General features: G+C 50.5%; 9 protein-coding genes across 9 annotated transcripts; 4 read left to right on the plus strand and 5 right to left on the minus strand.

The window, feature by feature from the left end:
• Positions 1 to 905: 905 nt before the first annotated feature.
• Positions 906 to 2,429, plus strand: N7509_009404 (glycoside hydrolase family 76 protein; the record flags this gene model as incomplete). The annotated part of the gene is made up of 2 exons (XM_056634041.1): positions 906 to 996; positions 1,093 to 2,429. The coding sequence occupies 2 exons, from the start codon at positions 906 to 908 to the stop codon at positions 2,427 to 2,429; spliced, it is 1,428 nt and encodes a 475-aa protein (XP_056484661.1).
• An 86-nt stretch (positions 2,430 to 2,515) lies between these two features.
• On the minus strand, positions 2,516 to 3,400 carry N7509_009405 (dihydrofolate reductase; the record flags this gene model as incomplete). Its single annotated transcript, XM_056634042.1, has 1 exon — positions 2,516 to 3,400. One exon carries the CDS (start codon positions 3,398 to 3,400, stop codon positions 2,516 to 2,518), a length of 885 nt encoding a protein of 294 aa, XP_056484662.1.
• Positions 3,401 to 4,130: 730 nt separating this feature from the next.
• N7509_009406 (putative voltage-gated chloride channel (ClcA)) lies at positions 4,131 to 6,962 on the minus strand (the record flags this gene model as incomplete). The annotated part of the gene is made up of 3 exons (XM_056634043.1): positions 4,131 to 4,286; positions 4,352 to 4,738; positions 4,788 to 6,962. 3 exons carry the CDS (start codon positions 6,960 to 6,962, stop codon positions 4,131 to 4,133), a joined length of 2,718 nt encoding a protein of 905 aa, XP_056484663.1.
• A 1,356-nt stretch (positions 6,963 to 8,318) lies between these two features.
• On the plus strand, positions 8,319 to 9,556 carry N7509_009407 (SGNH/GDSL hydrolase family protein; the record flags this gene model as incomplete). Its single annotated transcript, XM_056634044.1, has 6 exons — positions 8,319 to 8,457; positions 8,519 to 8,558; positions 8,613 to 8,691; positions 8,776 to 9,166; positions 9,329 to 9,373; positions 9,423 to 9,556. 6 exons carry the CDS (start codon positions 8,319 to 8,321, stop codon positions 9,554 to 9,556), a joined length of 828 nt encoding a protein of 275 aa, XP_056484664.1.
• An 862-nt stretch (positions 9,557 to 10,418) lies between these two features.
• N7509_009408 (uncharacterized protein) lies at positions 10,419 to 12,125 on the plus strand (the record flags this gene model as incomplete). The annotated part of the gene is made up of 2 exons (XM_056634045.1): positions 10,419 to 10,626; positions 10,693 to 12,125. The coding sequence occupies 2 exons, from the start codon at positions 10,419 to 10,421 to the stop codon at positions 12,123 to 12,125; spliced, it is 1,641 nt and encodes a 546-aa protein (XP_056484665.1).
• Positions 12,126 to 12,633: 508 nt separating this feature from the next.
• N7509_009409 (uncharacterized protein) lies at positions 12,634 to 13,444 on the minus strand (the record flags this gene model as incomplete). The annotated part of the gene is made up of 4 exons (XM_056634046.1): positions 12,634 to 13,141; positions 13,223 to 13,276; positions 13,349 to 13,364; positions 13,414 to 13,444. The coding sequence occupies 4 exons, from the start codon at positions 13,442 to 13,444 to the stop codon at positions 12,634 to 12,636; spliced, it is 609 nt and encodes a 202-aa protein (XP_056484666.1).
• Positions 13,445 to 13,702: 258 nt separating this feature from the next.
• N7509_009410 (bifunctional hydroxyethylthiazole kinase/thiamine-phosphate diphosphorylase) lies at positions 13,703 to 15,617 on the minus strand (the record flags this gene model as incomplete). Its single annotated transcript, XM_056634047.1, has 8 exons — positions 13,703 to 13,957; positions 14,020 to 14,120; positions 14,173 to 14,549; positions 14,601 to 14,715; positions 14,741 to 15,009; positions 15,062 to 15,197; positions 15,269 to 15,445; positions 15,518 to 15,617. 8 exons carry the CDS (start codon positions 15,615 to 15,617, stop codon positions 13,703 to 13,705), a joined length of 1,530 nt encoding a protein of 509 aa, XP_056484667.1.
• A 1,025-nt stretch (positions 15,618 to 16,642) lies between these two features.
• N7509_009411 (translation initiation factor eIF5) lies at positions 16,643 to 17,908 on the plus strand (the record flags this gene model as incomplete). The annotated part of the gene is made up of 1 exon (XM_056634048.1): positions 16,643 to 17,908. The coding sequence occupies one exon, from the start codon at positions 16,643 to 16,645 to the stop codon at positions 17,906 to 17,908; it is 1,266 nt and encodes a 421-aa protein (XP_056484668.1).
• A 781-nt stretch (positions 17,909 to 18,689) lies between these two features.
• On the minus strand, positions 18,690 to 20,015 carry N7509_009412 (aspartate aminotransferase family protein; the record flags this gene model as incomplete). The annotated part of the gene is made up of 1 exon (XM_056634049.1): positions 18,690 to 20,015. The coding sequence occupies one exon, from the start codon at positions 20,013 to 20,015 to the stop codon at positions 18,690 to 18,692; it is 1,326 nt and encodes a 441-aa protein (XP_056484669.1).
• Positions 20,016 to 20,988: the final 973 nt, after the last annotated feature.

The following is a 20,988-nucleotide window of genomic DNA, read 5'->3' on the forward strand; positions in this document are numbered from 1 at the left end:
AGAGATTGTTCCAAAAACACTCGACATGGTCTCGGCATTTGAACGAATCTAGACCTCTGATTTGTCGAATGACCAAAAATTGAGCATTGGCAGCACTGCCACTTTGTGGTTTTTAATTTCCAACCGATTGCGCGCATCTTGGCGCTTAGAATATTGCTTGGCACTTGGCGCCAGGGATTTATTTTTATTTTTGATCCATCACTTCAAATCAGGCAGCAGCCTCGTCTCCACTGCCTTGGCTGTTTCGTTGCACTATTGATTGCACTTTTAGTGGGGGCTTCATCGACTCGGATGCATTCAGGATCATTCAAGGTAAAAGATATATGTACGGATACACTCTCCGCGTATTCCGTATCCCTTATACTATATGCCTTGATTGATGAGAAATTAGGTAGCAACAAAACCGGAGATCTGCATGAACATGGATGTCTCGAATATGTGATCGTTTTAGCGCCCGATCTCTTTGATCATCAGACAGGTTTCATGTGCGCTGGGGGGGCGGGCTGGTGATCAAGCTGAAAGAAATGGCTCATATGGTACTTCGTATAGGACTCGCTACTCCGTGCCTATCAGATTGCAAGACGCCTAGTCAGCAGCCACTATAGCGTCCAGATATAGACAAAGTAAAGACAACCGGAGCAAAAGTCAAACAGAAAGAAAGGACAGGAACACTGCCAAAAGAAATGGGCCAAGCGGGTCCGCTCTCTTGCGCTGTCTTGGCCACCAACGACAGCATGCGACCGGATGGGGGCGGACGGGGTTTCTGCTCGGCGCCCAGAGGCCCTGGACCCTCTAGGGCCACCCCCGTCTTTGCTTTGGTGCTGTCTGCCCGATAACTCGAGTTTTGTCTTTTGCAACCCCTTTGTCATCCATGGGGACACCAGAAAACACCAGATTCTGAACTCATGAGGCTTTTCAAAGGGCCGATCGCCCTGGTGGGCGGTATCCTCGCCCTACGAGGTGCTTTTGCGATCGACGTCGATCCCGAGAATGAAGGTATGTCAATGTCAATCACCCGATATCGAGCTCGGTTCAGTTCAGTTCCCCGGCCAAGGTCTTTCTAACCATTCATTTCTTTGCGTTGGGGGATAGATTCTATCAAGAGTGCGGCTAAGACCGTCGCAACATCTATGGTCGATTACTACAATGCTCGCGATTCCAAAGACATTCCCGGAAAATTCGACGATACCTGGTGGGAGGGTGGATCCATGTTCATGACCCTGATTCAGTATTGGTACTTGACAGGTGACGATCAATTCAACGACATCATTCAGGAGGGCATGTACTGGCAGAAGGGTGCCGATGACAATTATTTCCCGAGCAATTCTTCTTCATACCTCGGAAACGACGATCAAATGTTTTGGGGCCTGGCGGCGATCATCGCGGCAGAGTTCAATTTCCCCGAGCGAAGTGATGAGCCCTCATGGGTCACCCTGGCTCAGGGTGTCTTTGATGCACAGGTTGCTCGTTGGGATAAAACGACTTGCGATGGTGGTCTGCGGTGGCAAATTTGGCCATATCAAAATGGATATGAAATCAAGAATGCCATCTCCAATGGTGGATTGTTCCAGTTGGCGGCCCGCCTGGCCCTGTACACTAAGAATGAGACTTTTGCCAACTGGGCGGAGACGATTTGGGATTGGAGTGTGACGACCCCTCTGTTGAAGAAAAAGAATTGGAATATTGCCGATACCACGAATGTTGATGCGGACTGCAAGGATCACGGAGATTGGCAGTGGACTTACAATTATGCTACTTACATTGCCGGTGCCGGGTATATGTATAACTACGTGAGTCGCCCCGTCTTCCAACTTTCTGGCGAATACTATGAGAAGCTAAACATTATCATTTTACAGACCGAAGGCAAAGATTATAAATACCTCGAAGGCATCACTGGATTAATCACGACCTCCAATCAATTCTTCCCAAAGAGTGGCAACGGCCAAATTATGTCCGAAATTACCTGCGAAGCCACCGAAAAATGTGATCGCAACCAAAAGACTTTCAAGGCATATTATGCATCCTGGCTTGGATTTATGTCCCTTATTGTACCCAGCAATGTGACGGAATCAACCATGGCGAAATTCAAGACATCCGCAGTCGCTGCTGGTCAGCAATGCTCGGGTGGAAAGGATGGGAAACACTGTGGAATCCGGTGGACGATGCAGGCCCAGTGGGATAAAACCACGGGATTGGAGCAAGAGATGGCTGTTCTGGGTGTCTTGAACGCTATCATGGTCCCGTTCAAGCAACAGGGTCCTTATAATGTGAACAATGGTGGGGAATCCAAGTCAGATCCGAACGCAGGAGTAGATCATGATCCGAAGACGAGAACGATTACTTCGGGAGACCGAGCTGGAGCTGGAATTTTGACGGCTGTCTTTATTGGTACTTGGGTAGCTGGTCTTGCATGGGCCATCTGGGGTTAGAATATACTGAGTATACTATTTCTTCGGCGTTCAAGTTGGTGTATATATATTATTTTCTTTCAAATATTCATTCATGTACCAGTAATCTAATCCAACCGCTCATACCCAACCATCTGAACCTCAACATCTCCTTCCCGTTTCCACTCCCCAGTCACATCTTCCCCAACCCACTCCGTCACCTCCTCCTCACTAGCACTGCGCCATCCATTCTCCGCTGTAAACTTTTCCACCGGGAAGAACGTATCACACTCAAACGGTTGCTCAACCCCTTCCTCGCCACTCTCAGACACAGGCTTCCGCACCACATGCGTCATAACAATTCGCACAGGCCTCTTCATCAAAGCCTCAGACCCGGCCCGCAACGACGCACCATAGATCTCCGCACCACCAATAACAAAAACTTTACCCAGGCGTCCCTCCGCCCCGTAAACGGTATCAAGCTGTTCCAGCGCAGCATCCAGACTGGGTGTGACAATCGCATCGGTAGCAGGTTCCTCTGCGGGGGATTGAGCTGGAGCTGTAGCTTGCCCTTGCCCCGCCTCCACCGCAGCTTCAGCCTTAGCTTTAGCCGTAGCAGCCATCTTCACCTTCCTAGCCTCCAATTCCTGCAACACACCCTCACGCACTGAACCCGTCTGATCACGCGTAATCACCACACTAATTCGTTTCCCCAATGGGCGGAGGTGTTTCGGGACAGAGTCGTAGGTTTTCCGTCCCATGATGATGGCATTGGTAGTGCCCTGCTTGGGTGGTCGTGAGGTAACACGCGCGAAGAAGCTCATGTCGGCTTTAATGCGTGGCCATGGGAGGGTTCCTTTTAGGCCGATTCCCAGGCGTGTGGCATTTTGGTCGGAGGGTGGGGTGGTTGTGGTGGCGGCTGCGGACGCGGACGCGACGCGTATCGGGGTTGTTGCGACGATTAAGGTGAGGGGGAGAGAGGAGGGGATTGAGTGGGTTGTTGGTGGTGGCATTTTGGATTTTGGATTTTGGATTTTCGACCTCTCGGTTTAGATTGAGTTGAGTAGAGAGGGGTGGAGGGGGAGTTGGACTGTTGGCGGAATTGGAAGTTTCCCATGGGATACGGTTCCCACCTTAGTGTACGGCGATAACCGCGGTGATAAGCTCGGCACCCACTAAGGTATGGACGGGAATCCCTGCTAACTCTACATGGGTAAGGTACCTTAGGGTAGTTGGGAACCCTAGGAAACTACCAACTTTTTCCTAATAGACTATAGTATACCTACCCCAAGGTCAATTAGTGATATGTAGCATATTTCCTCTGCAGGGTAGTTTTATTCTAGGTGCCCCCGCTTGAATGAGGGTAGTTGTGGCATGCTGTCCCCCTCTCCGATACTGGAGCGATAGGGAGGAAAGATGGCCGGAAAGCTGGGAGGGAGAATAAGAAGACTTGAAAGGATTGGTACGATCATTCTCACTGTACAGTTTGAAAACAAAACGACGACTTATACGCAATTTCATGCCCAGCGAACGATTCTATACAATTCAGACTGCCTCACCATTGGTCGGGGCTCTGGAAGTAACTAAAACGCAAGAGGGGAATATGCAAATGTGCAATGCTATGCAAAATATCAACAAGAAACGAAAAGCACATGTAAAATATTCAATGGATGATCAACGCCAGCCAAAATATGGCCCCAAATGGCATGAAACACAGTGATGCAAGATGCATGGCGAGTCGACTTATTCGTTCGTCTTCATGTATTTCACAAAAGACTTCTTATGTACGAGACCAACATATTGTCCATTTTGTAGGACGCAGAGGTAGCGGAGACCAAGCTTGGCGAAGCATTGGTAGACAAGATCGATAGGAGAGTGGACATCAAGGGCGATAGGAGACTAGTTGGGATTGCATTAGCACCGGGAAAACATTCTCGAAAATGGGTATCAAGGTCATGGCTTACTGGGTCAATATAACGAGTGAAGTCGTCCTGCAGGAGATCTTCATTCTCGCTGTCATAGATTGCGATGGAAGAGTCCATCGACATTAGGCAGATTGTGTGATCTTCATCCGCGCCGAGAGTATCAAGAGCATATTCTAGGTCTGGTGCCGGGATTAACCCGGTGAGGACGCCATCCCGTAGAATGGGAAGACCGCTGTCCAGCTCGCCAGCCATCAGCAAATCTTCGAGTTTTGAGCGGAGTTCCGAAGCTGGAACGAAGGGGGAGCCGGAGATGTCAATGGTACGCTTCTTTCGAGCGGGCCGAACGATATCTCCTAACTCGGCATCGGAAATAGGTTGTAATTTGCTATCCAGGAAGGGATAGGCGTTCATGTCGGTGAGGAAGTCCTAGGTTTCATTAGTATTTGCGGTGGAACGGAGAAGGGGTGCATCTTACATAGATGCTGCGTGGCTCGATGGCATCAGCAGTCCACTTGGCGCAGAGGATTGCCAGAGAGAAAGGGAGCACATGGTCCAGACTTCCCGTGAGCTCGAAGAGAATGACGGCGAGGGTTACCGACAGGCGTGTAACGCCACACATTGTAGCTCCGGCGGCGACCAATGCATACACACCCGGGGTAACGCATGATTCCATTCCACTGATGTCACAGGAGTTGAATAGGAACATGGTTGGATTCTTTGCTGCCCAGTATTGAACCACATGTCCAACAATGCGGCCCATCAGGCCGCCCACAACCATGGAGGGAACGTAGATGCCGGCAGGGACCTTGATCCCAAATGTGACTACAGTCAAGAAGCTCTTAATCACAAAGGCACCGAGAAGATATTGCACGACTTCAAGGATATTGTCTTCTTGAGGACATAGGCCGGTGCGTGACCTCGATTCTCCTGTACAAGGGGTTGTGAGCTCAAAGAGGAGTTCAGTAACCGGTAACTTGGTGTATCGATTCCAGAAGCTAATCAAACCGGTGACCAATGCGACGAGCACAACCTCAAACATGGGAGAGCGTTTGATGAGCGGGATGCGACGGAAAGACCGAGCCCACCAACTGGACGCTTTAATGAACAGTGCACCTAGTGCACCACCCATAATGCCGAGAAAGATGAAGATGAAAACCTCAAAAAACTCCCAGTCTGATAGATATCGAACTTGAAACAGGACAATCTTCCCGGTGCCGTATGGGTTAAGAAACTTCAGGGACAAGGCTGCCGCAATGCAGCAGAAGAATGTTCTGAATAGGGTCTTTGGCGGAAAGTAATAGCTGACCTCTTCTAAACTGAAGAGGACACCGCCGATTGGTGCGCCGAAAGCGACTGCTACGCCACTGGCGGCACTGGCACTCAAAACCTCTCGCCTTTTACCATCATTTTGGTTGTACTTTGCGAACAGACGGCAGCAAATGTTACCCACACAAGTGGCGATGTGAACATACGGGCCTTCTTTGCCTAAGCTCAGACCAGATGAAATACTGAAGATAAGGGCAATCGTCTTGATAACCAAAGTCTTCAGGCCGAGATAGCCATGAAGCACGAAGCCACTATTGATGACTTTCACCTCAGCCACGCCACTACCAGCAGCCGAATAATAGATCATAGCCGGCTGTGCCGGATTGTTGGGGAAGGTTCCGTGAGGGGTCGAATCAGACGAAGGAGATCCGGTCCCGGCACTGCCAGTATTTGGTTTGGTGCCTCGCGACTCCGCGCCAAGATTCTCATCCAGCGTGGTCAAGTGGATTGATGATGGAACAACCGTCTTCGTGAGCAATGTGAGAGCACAGGCGATAGCGGAGAGGCCTACGCTCCAAGCAACAAACATGACGAAGTCGATTGGTTCATTGTCATCGGCAGAGGATTTGAATAGTTGTGACCACGTTCGCCAGCGGCCAGGGCTGCAGTGGGTATGACTAGAAAACAGATGCGAAGAGCAGAATCCAAACTTCAAGTCGAAGATCGCGTCCTCGGTGATATCAACGAAGTAAGCTATGGCAGCTGTGATGCATCCAATGAGCGCCACGAGGACCCATCCTTGTGCGCCGTCAAACCATGCTAGCAATCGCCCCCTAATATCTTTCCGCTGCCGAAGCTGTCGTAGACGTACTCCATCGGCGATACTGTCATGCACCCAATCTGTGGATGTAAATTGGTCATACCAAGTCCGCTCATCGAGGAAGGAAGAAGCGGTCAAGCCGTCTTTGGTGGAAGGCGGCACACTGACTGGCCTACTCTCCGGGTCGTCTGCGTTGACACTCGGTCGTCGACTGAGCCGTCGACTCTGCGAGTTCGCTCTGCTATGATTCCGGGTCCGGCGTAGACTGCCTGTCGCGAGTAAATATCGCAGAGAGTCGGGACCGGAGATACCGGAGGCGCTGGTATATGAACGGCGAGGGATCCTTCGCTGAGCTTCGGATCCTAGTAAGCTGGTGTTTTCGTTGATGTCTAGCTGGGCCTCTAGTGACTGGTAGCCGGTATGTGGTTCGGAGAGGTAACTTTGCGATCTTCGGTAGGCGGTTGGGGAAGGAGGCGCTGTGCGAGTTGTGGGGGTCATTTCTGGATCGTTATAGTCCCCTTCCCCTCGTGATGAGGAGCGAAACTGGGGGACGGAGCGAGGCATGGTGGGGGAAATTTTGGCCTTCAGACTTCACTCGCGGGAGTGGCGGGCCTGAGGAATTCCGTCAGTTTGGAGTTTGGAGGTGGAGGCCTTGGGGAGGTCGGGGATTGACCCGGGGAGGCCCACATTGACGCAAGGTAGCGACGGTGATAGCGTTCTGCCGATGTGAGCAGCGGGGCTAGGGAAGAGAAGACGAAGATAAACTGTTGATGAAGAAGAATAAAATAAGATGAGAAGAGTAATGAAAGGGATCCGCCATGGCGGAGATCATGAAGAGGGGGAAAAGGCAACGGTGAAAGAGTCTCCAAAAAAAGAGGAGTGGCGGATGATCGATGGGCAACCGCGTCAGGTGCCGCGCCGAGCACGAGCTTCCCCTACAGAGTAACGGAGTAACAGAGTAAGGACCATCCCTTTTGTCCCCTTTTAAGTTCAACATTAATCTATTGATTCAACTCTACTGGCAACTTTGACTGCGCCGAGACTGTACGGAGGGGCATTCTGCATATATTACACATGTTTCTCGTCTTTAAAAGCCCCCGCGATTCCCGCCGATCGACAGCTGTTTCAATATCCTGAGCAGTGCTGATCGCCTCCAACGGTGCATTCTTCGCATTTCATTCGCCAGACTACCGTGACCACCCGGCCAGTACAGATGATTCAGATCCGAGTCCTGGGATATAGAGGACAGTGCGGCGCCTGACTTGACTCTGACTGACTCTGACTGGGTTTAACGGGGCCACCTGCTAACGAATGGTCAGCGATCATGGACTCAAGACTCGAACTCACGGACATTGTCTCGGGAAAAGGGTTCCTAAGGCTGACCTCGATTTCCACCATCTTGGAGGTGCTTAAGCGTGCCTCAGGTGGCGTTTTGTGGGGATGCCTCTGGCTTACGACGGGTGAGTCCTGAGACCTGACAATAGTACGAGGTCCTCCCTGGAAGACGGGGAGGGGAGCTGTGATCTCGAGGCTCGGAGATGGCTCGGCGATAACAGCAGTTCAGTCCTATGCTTTCCATATGTACTCCGTACCTCTCTGGTAAACTGTGTAGAATGTATAAGCTGATCAGGGCTTGGGTTACACAAGAATGGATAGCATTGGTGGATAAATACCCTAGAGGAACCCCGGGAACCATTAGGGTACTCTAGCCTAACTGCCTTGCCCGATAAGCTTGCGCGATCGCAGTGGGATCAAAAGCTTCCTCAGGTTCCCATCGAGCTCCACTTCCACTTCCACTTCCCTTTTGTCCACGGAGCTCACCCCACCTTAAAACTCATCGCCTGCCACTCTGTCTTCAAATCTTCAACTTCCTCGTTTCTTTTAGTCAATCCTCATCTCGAACATCTCTACTCTTGCGCAATGTCGGCCCTTGATACCCCGCCCGCCAATGAAGGTGTGGCTAAGCCGTACGACCAATTTATCCTCTTCGGCGACTCCATCACCCAGATGTCCTATAACCAGGAAATTGGGTTTGGATTCGGGGCTCAGCTACAAGAAGGTATATCAATTCCTCGGTGACGCAAGTAATCCGACCCAACCTAACTGACCTTTCCCGATAGTTTACGCCCGCAAGCTGGATGTCATCAACCGTGGCTTTTCGTGAGTGATGAGAGCCACTGATTCGAGATGCATGTTCTTTCTAACCTCCTGCAGAGGATATACTACGGCGCATGCCATCAAGATTTTCCATCAATTCTTTCCTTCGCCCCAGACTACCAACGTTCGATTGATGGTAAACAAACCCGGACCTCCCTCTATACTATCTGACCCAGAGATAGTACTAGCAGATACTATGTGATATATTGACTTTTCATAGACTATCTTCTTTGGTGCAAACGATGCATGTGTTCCCGGTCATAATCAACATGTCCCGTTGGAAACCTACAAGGAGAACCTGAAGAAGATCATCCAACACCCCGCTACGCGAGCTCAAAACCCTCGCATTATCATCATCACCATTCCACCCGTCAATGAGTACCAACTTGAGAAATTCGATAATGATAAGGACACGCCACACCCTAGTCGAACGGCTAGCCTTGCCAAAACATATGCGACGGCGGCCCGTGAAGTTGGGGCCTCACTGAATGTCCCTGTGGCAGATGTCTGGTCTGCATTCATGGCTACTACTGGCTGGAAAGAGGGCCAACCGTTAGCTGGATCTCGGGATCTACCTAACAGTGAAGAATTTAGCGGCCTATTCACCGACGGTATGTTGATTCTCCCAAGCTGATACAGTGGCGTTGCAAAAGTTTGAAACCCCATATTGCCCACCATGATTTACCGCTTTCTCACGGGAAACTAGTAGCTACCTGAGATGGAATAGATAGGCCAATCTATTCCGTCTCAGGTAGCTACTAACCCACGATTAGAAGGCGGAGACAAGAACAGTGGTTTCAAACTTTTGCAACGCCAATGTACGATAGTATGTATCCGCAGTGTGCCAGTGCTAACCATATGCTCTAGGTCTGCATCTCACTTCTGCAGGCTACCGAATTGTCTTCGACGAAGTGATCAAGACAATTCAAGCCAATTGGCCCGATCAAGACCCTGAGACTCTTCCTATGCTCTTCCCTCCTTGGTCTGAAGCCCCGAAATGAAGGATACGGTAGAAGATAGATCGATGTTTTGGCCTTGCAGCGTAGACTAGCGATAGACTAGCGATATCTGAGGATAATATATTCCAAACCAATCACCAAGTCCTAAAAAAAGCCAATTTAATATTTCACAATTTACAAATCATAGCTACAGCCCGATCCAATACGAATAACTGTGAGTAACTGTGATGGATGAACCGTTAGTGGAGCACGGGCGGTCTAGATCCGCTTTCCCCTCTGCTCTGCATGACGCCCTCCCCAGATTGTGAATTGTGCATCAGCAACCTCCAGACCTCCAAACCCAATTCACCTCCAGGCTCTTCCTCTTCTCCTCAAATCAACTCGACTATCGCCCCTCGATCCACAGTCCGAAATTCACTCCCCTTCTCTCACCCTCTCGCTTTACCAACGAGTGTGTCACAACCTCATTTGCGCTGTAATCCAAATCACGTTCAAAACAAGGCAGCACTCAACCGCCTTACACCCACAGTTGCTCTCGCCGATTTCCTCGACTCATCCCCCTCGACCTTAGGCCGTCACCCTTCTCTCACTCGAACTCTTCGCAACCACATACCTCTACAACAGCCATCTTCCCACTCCCACTCCCGCTCTTCGACCCACTGTCCAAGCTTCCTGACCTCATCAGCGGATGCTTCAAGTCGATAAACAAGACCCTGCAACACGCAACTCGGTGGACGGCCCCGTGGGCCGTCACACTCATTGAAGGAGGGAGGTGATCTTCGGTGGTAGAGGAGTCTTACAGCTCGTGTTGATGATAGGTGGCGTGGGGTCTTGTGCTTCAAGGGTTGAAACGGTCGCTTGTCGAGTGGTTGCATACTTGATTTGATATCACTTTGCTCCTGTCATGGATGCGCAGTACCCGTTTGCCTCGCGTGACGATATCTGGCGAGTCTTCGAGGAGTTGAAAGACATCCGCCTTGGCCAGATCGACCAAAGTGAGCGCCTGGGTCGACTCGAGCGTCGTCGGGACGAGGATGTGAGGATGAGAAACGTATGGGGTCCCGCGCCGCTCTCTCCTTTCCCCGCTGCTGCGAGTGCTTCGTTGTCTACAGGTATGTGTTAGGCACTCTTCTTTTCGATCACAATTTGACCCAATGCTCACCATTATTTCGTTGCAGAAACTGCTTACAATTCGCCCCCGGACGCCTTCAAGGGCTTTGATCAAGGTCAGCATCACGCTATGCCGAGCTCGTCGGTCGGGATCGACGGCGAGGATGAGCCCCGGCGCGGTACGTCGCGTGCGAATAGTGTTCGCTTTGACGAGAGTGCGATTCACGGCTCCTACGGTCAAGCGGGACGCTCGAGTACCGATCTCCCTCTGCGAACTGGTAGTGGTTTGGGAAGTCACCCACTTTTGGAACGTTCTCTTTCTCATCGATCTGATGGACGGCAGAGTTCATCCGGACAATCACATCACTCTGCACGCACCAACAGCCTGGGACTGGATACTAGTCGCCTGATGAGTTCATCCTCCTTTAGCGAGTCTGGTTTTATCGCCCCGCCTGTTGGCCTTTTCCTTCTTGGTCCGGTGCCTGGTATCATACGGTGCTGGCTGACGACGAATTTCTCGAACGATTCCCTGCTATATGCAGCTGTCTGCTCGGGGTCGTATGTTTCGTCCGTGGGTGCGCCACTGATCCGCAAGCTGGGTCTGGAGGCGGAAGTCACAGCGGAAGATGGCCAATCCCAAATCAAGCTTCCCTTTTACCTCCCGGATGCCAGTGTTCACCAGTCGCCCTCTTCACGCTCTTCTAGTCCCGAGACCCATCTTCCCTCTTTGACAGTTCGATTCATAGTGCGCGAGACAGATACTCTCGATGACTCCATCCAGATCATCATTGGAAGCGACGTTTTACGAACCCACAACGCCGATATCCTCTTTTCGCAGGATAAAATAACCATGGTTGATGATGAACGCAACCGTCTTTCCATTCCTCTAGTCCGTCCTGAAAAGGATAGTGTCTTTAGGTCATTGTGGACTGTGCCAGAACCATCCCACATGGACCCGGCAACTCACACAAACGGACATCAGCCCGCCGGAGTAATTGGCCAATCCACTCATCAACAATCATCATCTGCTCCCGCGTCAGCCCGCGTATCTATCAGCGAGGCCAGCAAGCCTATCCAGCAGACACGAGACTCGGCCTCAGACGCCGGAACCCACTCTACGCTACCAACCGCCGCCAGTGACACGTCCTCCATTTCCGGCGCCAAGTCCGAAGGTGCATGGAGCTCCTGGCGCCGTGAATCAAAGCCAGACCCCAAAAAGCAGACAAATGAGAAACGCCCTATGAAAGTCCTCCGTCCCGCAAAAGCTTCCAGCCGTGTTCCATCCTCAACTTCTATGACCACAACTGGCACTGCCGATACGGATGTTTTGGCAACCTCTCTTCCCGATTTGACACGCGCCACGGGGCAAGCACCTCGCTCATCTTCAGACGGAAGCAATAAGACACGATCCAGTAATCCCGTTGGAGGTGCCTCGGCCTTTGGCTGGCTAAATCCAGCGGTTTCCGCGTCAGGGACTCAGGCCTTTCCGCAGCCGAAGTAAAAGCAACGTGGATGCTTTTTGACCTTGATGTGTCACTGTAAGCACATACCCTGAAATCATGGGTAAAGAGGCTTCGTTTTCAGATCTGTAGCGGGCGTTAGGTGGGATATTTGCAGCTTTTCTTGTTTTTCTTTTTCTTCATTCGCTTTGATTTTGACACTCAAATCCAAAGGAAAATAGCAATGACGAGATAGGAATGAACACATTTCCGCTCATTATTTGCCAGAATACTAGATTGCCATAGGACAACCTTGGAACTACTAGTAGTATATTTGAACCCTTGCCCGGACGATAAAATACCCATTACTACAGTAGTAGAAACGATACATTTGCGAATCTTCAGGGATCTCGTGAATGGTACGCATAGTACTATCTGATGTGATTCACGCACGAATTCTAGATAGAACTAGTTTAGTATATTCAAGCACAAATCTGGATAGACAATCCACCAAATATAAGATGCTAAACCGGATTTCTTTCGAAAGCTGGAGATACTAGTATCATCCACCTAAATTTTCGAAAAAGCCCCAAGAGCACTCTTAGTAACCTCACTAGTCTCCTTAACAAGCCCAGTAACAGCCTTAAACTGCGCATGACCGGCATCACCCAGAATCTCAAACAAAATACTCTCACTACTAGTAACAATAGCACCAGCATCCCTCAATCTCGCCAGCGCAATCCCCCTCTCTTCAGGATTAATCGAACTAACCCCATCAACAAGGATATAAACGCGATGACCGCGCTGCAAAAGATCAAGCGTAGTCTGCGTCACGCAGATATGCGTCTCGATGCCGACGATAATTACGTCCAATGGCCAGGCTGGAAGTTGGCGCTCGAGTTCGGGGGTGATCATTGAGAAGAGGGTTTTGTCGACGTCGGCGCGGACGTTCGGGCCTGTTAGATTTGTGGCGAGTTCTGGGACGGTGTTGCCGAGTTTGGCGCGGGATTGGGTGGTTATGTAGATTGGGAGTTGGAGGGCGTTGGAGGCTCGGATCATTTTGTCTGTTGTTGAAACGCTGGGGTAGTTGAGGTTAGTTACTTGGTTGGTTGATTGGTTTGATGGGGTGTTGCGTTGTGGTTATTGAGGGTCCCCTTACAGCTTTTGGAATTCGTAGATTTTACTACGGAACTTGTCTTGGATGTCGCATATGCTAGAAATTGGAAGTTAGATCGACCATGGCATGGAGAGTGAGGGTGAGGGTCGCGTTGTTTGTAGTACGTACAACAATGCGGGGTTCTCTGATACTTGTTAGACAATGTGATTGAGAATTGAAGGTTTGGAACTTACTAATGCGACTCGCGCGAGTAAGAGAAGCCATTTTGACGATTGGATTGTGTCCTTTGAGAATTTTGGGAGGTGTTGAAGAGGGAGGAATTGATGAGGCGGGCGGGGAACTCGGCGAGTCGGAGATGCGGGGAAGGGGCCGAGGGGAACTATCGGCTTATTTTGTGGAGGGCATATATACTCGCCCGGGCGTACAACAAAAAACAACCATTCTTCTAGGTAAATTCATTCATGGCATTCTAATTTTGGTTATATACAGCCTGTCACAAGTCGTGCTCTATATCTCTCATAATCATAACTTGATTTCCTGCACCTTGGCCCGGCCGGTAAACCAGCTGTCATCGCCTTTGCCCGCCGCAGTACGGATGGCGTAAAGCTCATCGAGGAATGCAGGCACGAAGCTACCAGGTCCACGGACATATTCCTTGCTCGCCGCATTCTCAGCTGCAATCTCGTACATCAAGATACCCGACAGAACTGCCAGAAGTCGATCGGAGCGGTGGGCTGTGAGGAAACATCCCGAGATAGAACCAACGGCGCAACCAGTCTGCAATGCCATTGTTAGTCGAGTATGGTCAATAAAAGCCATGGCACGGAAAAGAAACTTACGCCTGTAACCTGACCGAGGAAGGGATGGCCGTTCTCCACAGCGATGACTCGTTCGCCATCACTAAGATAATCAACAGCTCCCGTCATTAGAACGACATTTCCTGGACCATGTTAGTAAAGCCACATAGTTATACTCATACAAAAATTTCTTACTTTCGCGTCGGGCTAGGTCTCGAGCCAGACGGGCCTTTTGTTGCCCATCAAGGGTACTCGGTCCGCTATCCACACCACGCTGTTGGACTCCACTGCTGCCCCAGGCCTGGCGGATTTCGCCCTCGTTGCCCTTGATAAGGTCAAAGTAGCCTCCGGCCATGAGATCCGATACTGCATTGCGTCGAATACCAGTTGCACCGGCACCAACTGGGTCGTAGATAACTGGGTTTCCTCGTCCGTTGTATGCTGCGATGGCCTTGAGGTAGTTCGAAACACTCTCGCTGGTCAAGGTCCCCATGTTGATGAGAAGAGCTCCATCGAACTTGCATAGGTCCTTAGCTTCATCCCCGTACGGCGACATGATAGGCGATGCGCCACTACTTGTTGTTAGCCCTGGAGACGCCCCAGACAGCGAGAAAAACACTTACATGGAAAGCACGACGTTGGCAACAAAATTAGCCACGACAAAATTGATCATGTTGTGGACAAGCGGGTGCACTTCGACCATCTTGCGCACAATAGCCGGTACCTCTTGCAGCAAGGCTTCGGCCTCGTTAGTTCGAGGGACCTGACGAGCCAGTGCGAATGCAGGGGGGGTTCTTGATTAGTTTGGCGAGCTCTTCCGCTGCAGCCTTGGAGTCATCGGCAGCCATTATAGCGCTGACAATGGCGACGCCGTCCAGGGCCTTCTTGGGTGACTCTGACTGGTAGATCACGCGCTGCACATTCGAGTGGTTGATACCGCCAATGGCAACAGTGTTCACCGAGGTAGTGCTGATAGCGTCCAAGATTGCTTGAGTGCCGGCAGTTCCGAGAACATATCGAGTATTGGTTTTACTACGGGGTTGTTAGTTTGCAATTTTAGGTAAAGCTGAATGTTGGAACTCACGTTGGAGTGGCGAACATCGTGCCGATGCCTAGGTAATCCGCCCCGTCGGCAATTGCCTTCTGAGCCTCCTCAAGCGTGGAGGCACTGATACCAATGATGGCCTCCTTGGGGAGAATCTTTTTGGCTTCCGCGAATTCTGAAATTTGAAGTCAGCGGTTTGAATCGGGAAGCGAGAATGCTTGCTGCGGGGGTAGCGGAAAACAGTACTCATATCATCTTGACCCAGGTGCACACCCTCAGCACCAACAGCAAGAGCCACATCAACTCGGTCATTGATCAAGAGTGGTACTCCATATTTCTGGCAGATCTGGTGTAGCTTTCTAGCAGTAGCAATCTGCTCTCCAGTGTCGCTCTTTTTGTCACGGTATTGCACCACGGTGACACCTGGTGATGCGGATTAGTCAGTTATATTTCAGGGTAGATTGTTATCGCAGTTTGAGAATACTCCTGACATACCTCCTTTCAAAGCCTCCTCCACGACTGTGCAGATGTCGCGACCCTTGAGGATGGCGGGGGTCGAGTCCGTGACTAGATAGAGGGACAGGTCAACCGCCATGGTGTGTGGAATCTGCACTCAATGCCTTTGAAAATTGATTAGACGGAAGGAGAAGTCACACGAATTAGTCCGCCTATCACACACACACAGAGAGAGACAGAGTTGGTGGGAATAAGAATGCCCAAGCGCAGACGATCGCGAACCAGCATTTCGGCCGTTGGGGAGTGGTGGGGCCATGGTTGACCTCATCGCGCAGTGAGGCTGGTCTGCACCGTGGATGTGGCGTTGATGTGAAGGTTATTGGCCATGATAACATAGGCAGGGCCGATCCTCAATCATCAGTGTATCAATTCTCAATTGATATCATTCTTATATTCACGACAATGACTATGAGTACTAGTATTGCTACAAAAAGGCCCCCGTTAAGTCCGACCCAACGCCGAGACCACGTGCCGGCTGAGTCATCCGATGAATTTTATTAAGCGGGCACTTCCACTGCCACTTCCGACTTGTTTTTCTCTTCTCTTCCATCCACGTTCATCCATCATCTCAGGTTTCCACACAGTGAAACCAACCTGCGTTAACTGTTCCAACAGTTCACGCTTTTTCGACTACACCGTTAGTTAATTTGGTATCGCCAACATCACTCTACTCAACCTCTCATACCAGGGTCTCCGGCCTTTGACTCGGATTCCCTCAAAAACGGTCACTCTCGTTTCAAAGAGAAAACCTCCAAAGAAGTTCACCGCGAACTCGTCTATGTATTCGTCCTCCGTGCAACATTTTGAACACCATCTGCCGCCCAAGCTGCAAAAGTTTCGCCTGTCGAAACTCAGCGGTATACACCTTATATCTTGTGGCTGAACCGCTGCCTGATTCTTCCATCCTCCTTTCGTGAGAAAATCCAATTCACTGTGCACCCGTGCAACAGAATCCATCGAAAATCGAAAAAATCAAACTCGACACGCATGTCTTGTTCCACCGACAAGATTCCCGTCCAAATTTCTTCCCGCTTCCTCTTCCGCAAGCCTACCGTTCCGTTCTCTTGAGCAAACTACCAATCAACCCAATCACCAACCGCAATCATGGCCACCGTCAACATTCGCCGGGATGTCACCGACCCCTTCTATCGTTACAAGATGGAGAAGCTCCAGTCCAAGATCGAGGGCAAGGGTAACGGTATCAAGACCGTTATTGTTAACCTTGACTCTGTCGCCAAATCCCTGAGTCGTCCTCCTGCATACCTGATCAAGTACTTCGGTTTCGAACTGGGTGCTCAGGCCAACGCCAAGCCCACCGACGAACGCTGGATCATCAACGGCGCCCATGACGCTGCTAAGCTCCAGGACTACCTAGATGGCTTCATCTCCAAGTTCGTTCTCTGCAAGAAGTGCAAGAACCCCGAGACCGATGTCCAAATCAAGGACGAGAAGATCACCCTTGACTGCAAGGCCTGTGGTCAGCGTTCTGACGTTGATCCTCGCCTCAAGCTGAGCACCTTCATTGTTCGTAACAACCCCAAGGGTGGCAAGAAGGAGAAGAAGGACAAGAAGGCTCGCCGTGAAGCGAAGAAGGAGAAGGCCGCCAACGGCGAGCAGGACGCTAGCCCCGGTGACAGCAATGGCTCCGAGAACGGTGAAGAAGAGAATGGTGACGTTGGTGTTGAAGCTGGCAGTGACGACGAGTTGACTCGCCGTATCAACTCCGTGGCTAAGGAAATCGATGTCGAGGAAGTTGAGGATGACAGCTGGGCCGTCGATATGTCCGAGGCCGCTATCAAGGCCCGTGCTCGTGACCTGCCCGATGACCTTAAGCGTTCCCTTGTGCTCGAGCACGGCGGCGACGACGAGGCCGATGGCCCCTCCTCTTACGAGCAGCTGGGTAGCTGGATTGTCGATGCCGCCGCCGAGGCTGGTGATGTGACCAAGGTCTCTGACATCGATATCTACAAGAAGGCTCGTGATTTCGGCATCGAGAGCAAGCACAAGACTCTCGCCGTTCTGGCCCAGAGCATCTTCGATGACAAGATCGTTAAGCAGATCGAGGACCGTGCTCCCCTTCTCAAGAAGCTCATCACTTCCGAGCGTCACGAGAAGTCCTTCCTCGGTGGTACCGAACGTTTCGTTGGCCAGGACCGCCCGGCCCTGCTGACCCAGATCCCCGCCATCCTGCTCGGTTACTTCCAGAACGACCTCGTCTCTGAGGAAACCCTCAAGGCTTGGGGCGCCAAGACCAGCAAGAAGTACGTCGACATCTCGACCAGCAAGAAGATCCACAAGGCTGCCCAGCCTTTCATTGAGTGGCTCGAGAACGCCGAGAGTGACGAGGAGAGCGAGGAGGAAAGCGAGTAGATTTTCGAAGTATCTCTACCAGATTGTCTTACTATTATCCCTTTGGATGTTGACTTGATTGCTATGCCTTTGTTAGCTTTGTCTTGAGTCCATATCTGATCAAGGTCTATTCTACATAGACCAAGGTAACTAGTATGTAGCTTAGCCGCCCAATCGCCACTCTTTTATGCTTGAAAACTTTTATACCTTTAGCTCCGGACGAGTAGATAACTGGCTAACGCTGCCTGGGCACCGTCTCCGACGACGGGTATAGCGGGAGTCTCGTTGGGCGCTTTGAATTGAGCATTTCGAGGAGGTAGAGTACTTGATAATGATGTATCGGCGGCTAGCCCACTTAGAATGAGGCTCCCGTCATTCTTCTCACAGCATAACCTTGGAACAGGCTTTTCTTTCAGTGTCGTAACCTATTTTTGCGACACATAAAACATCAATTTCGTATTACCTCGCAGCGGGATGACCGGCCAAATTCATTTTTCCCCATCGTCCAATTATTTATTGATATCCGATGAAGCTCTCGCGTAGCCCTAGAACATACTACTATTATATCTTTCGCATTTGAACATTATATGCACCGATAATTTTAAAATTCTTGTGTCTGTTGCCAATCTTCTCTCAACAATCCTCTTTTGTCATTCAATTCCTTGTGTTCAACTCCGGCACAGTTTGTCGGGATGTGTCGAGTTCCGAGGGCTCAGCAAAAGCTAGCAATAGCATCCATGGATGGTGTCAAAAAGCCATCACCGTTAACATCCATGATCCATTTTCGTCTAGCAGAAAGTTCCTAAGCACTCATGGTTTTTAAAATATATCCAAAAGATTCATCCAATATTTGAAGACCTTCTTCAATCTCTTCAGCTGTCACGGTGACTGCAGGCGCGAGTCGGAAAACACCACCCATCCCCGGCAAATTGACAATGTTGCAAGATAGGCCACGAGCCATGGCACGATCAGATACAAGCTGACCCATTTCAGAGCCCGGAGCCTTAGTCTTAGCATCAGAGATAATCTCAATACCCTGCAGAAGGCCACGGCCGCGAACATCGCCGATGCACCAATACTTCTCCTGGAGCTTGAGAAGGCCTTCACGGAGTTGGGCACCGCGTTCAGTTGCACGTTGACAGATATTATCGCGTTCCACAATCTCGAGCACCTTGTTACCAACAGCCGCAGTAAGAGGATCGTTCAGATGTGTAGTAAGCCACAGGAAACCGGCCTCCTTGCAACCACGCTCGATCTCGACAGTGGTGCTGACGGAGGCGAGAGGAAGACCACAGCCAAGGGTCTTTGACAGAGCGAGAATGTCGGGAACAACGCCATCCTTTTCGAAAGCGAACATCTGCCCCGTGCGTCCAACACCCGTCTGGGCTTCATCCATGATGACAAGCATGCCACGCTTGCGACATTCGGTGAACATACGTTGCAGGTATCCCTCTGGGAGGTCCAGAATACCACCAGTCGACAGGATAGGCTCCATGATAAAGGCTGCAAGAGATCCAACACTCTGGCGGTCAATCATACCCCAGGCAAAGTCGAGTTCGGTCTCCCAGTCATAAGAGCCATCGGGCTTCCGGAAGGGAGAACGGTAGGCATAAGGCGACGGGAAAGCAAGCTGGCCAGGTGTGACAGGACCTCCGTTCTTACGACCGGCCGAGTATGTAGCAGATCCAGAGCCCTGGGTTAGGCCGTGGTAGCTGGCGGCAAAGGCGACAATCTCGAACTTGCCGGTATAGCACTTTGCCATTTTGATAGCGGCCTCGGTCGATTCGGAACCGGTATTTAAGAAGAAGGACTTCTCGAGCGGGGCTGGGAGAAAGCGGGCAAGGCGCTCGGCCAGATCAACCACGGGGTGAGTGATCATGTTGCTGAGAAGATGGTCGAGTTCAGAAACATAGTGCTTGACGACTTCGACAATTTCGGGGTGAGAGTGGCCAAGAAGAGAGCTCATTTGCCCGGAGGTGAAATCGAGAATTGATCGGCCGCTCTCATCATAGAGACGAGTGCCCTTGGCCTTGGTGATTACGACGGGGGAGAAAGGTACACCGGTTGTCATAAGGTACTTGTCAGCCTTTGACCAGAAGGTCGCGGAGGTTTTATCGACGGAGCCCATTTTGAAGGTGGTGAAAGAACCGGACTGGATGCGCTTGGGTAAAGGTACTGATGAACAGGAATAGATGAAAAAGAAGACATCTTAAATAAGGAAGATTGTCCACATGAACCTTCCATGTCAAGGATTGTGGAGGGAGGTATACCCAAGCTGGGTAGTGGTACTTCTACCCGCGGCGAAGTGGTGGGTCTTGACCGCGGCCAGCTTGAACCCATGCAACCCCGCATGAGGATAAGGATGATTTGTTTAATTGGGTGATTTGGCGTCATTCTCACTATTCAGGAAGCTGGTGGGAGGATAAAGTATTATCGACTAGAAAATGAAGTATAGTAGACTCTCAAATGAACGTCCGTGCGTACTATACAAATCCGGGTAGATGTAGATGGAGATGTGGAGATATGTGAGGGAGTCTTGATGTTGTAGAGAGAGAAGATGAGCCAAATAGTGGGTAAAGAATCGATTAAGAATGTCAAACAAGTGTTAGTGTGTTATAAGCCTCCGAATGGTCTAATGGTATTGGCCTTGATCATTTGGGGGGGAAAGAGTGTGGAGGCTTTGAAGAGGCGCAATGGGACCGGTGCATGCCTACCTTATCTTTTTGTCTTTTTTCCAGGTCGCAGGGTAAAAGCCAGGCTAGGGCATTTATTTGGTTTGTTTTCTCTTTCCCTCCTTCTCTTTTTGTTCCATTTGTTGTTGTCGGTTGTTTTTTACAGTTCTACCTAGTCGTAGCCAATGACAACATCATAGCAGCTCCCCCATATTTCATTCTTAATCTTCAATATTGGGCGAGGCCTCAGCCCCAGGCACATCAAGGTCTTAGTGTGGCAGATCTATTCAATATGAAATTAGTGAATGCTGTGCAAGTTTCCGGTAGGAAAATAATGGGCGTATACAGTAAGTAGTTATTGTATAAAGTATAATCACGTGCCCGGAATTTGCCGCGGAGTTGGCCGGTGGAATGAGAGAGAACTAAACT

This window comes from Penicillium cosmopolitanum, assembly GCF_028827165.1.
Source record: "Penicillium cosmopolitanum strain IBT 29677 chromosome Unknown utg000009l:1.0-9042332.0:1.0-9050551.0, whole genome shotgun sequence".
Classification (NCBI taxonomy): domain Eukaryota; kingdom Fungi; phylum Ascomycota; class Eurotiomycetes; order Eurotiales; family Aspergillaceae; genus Penicillium; species Penicillium cosmopolitanum.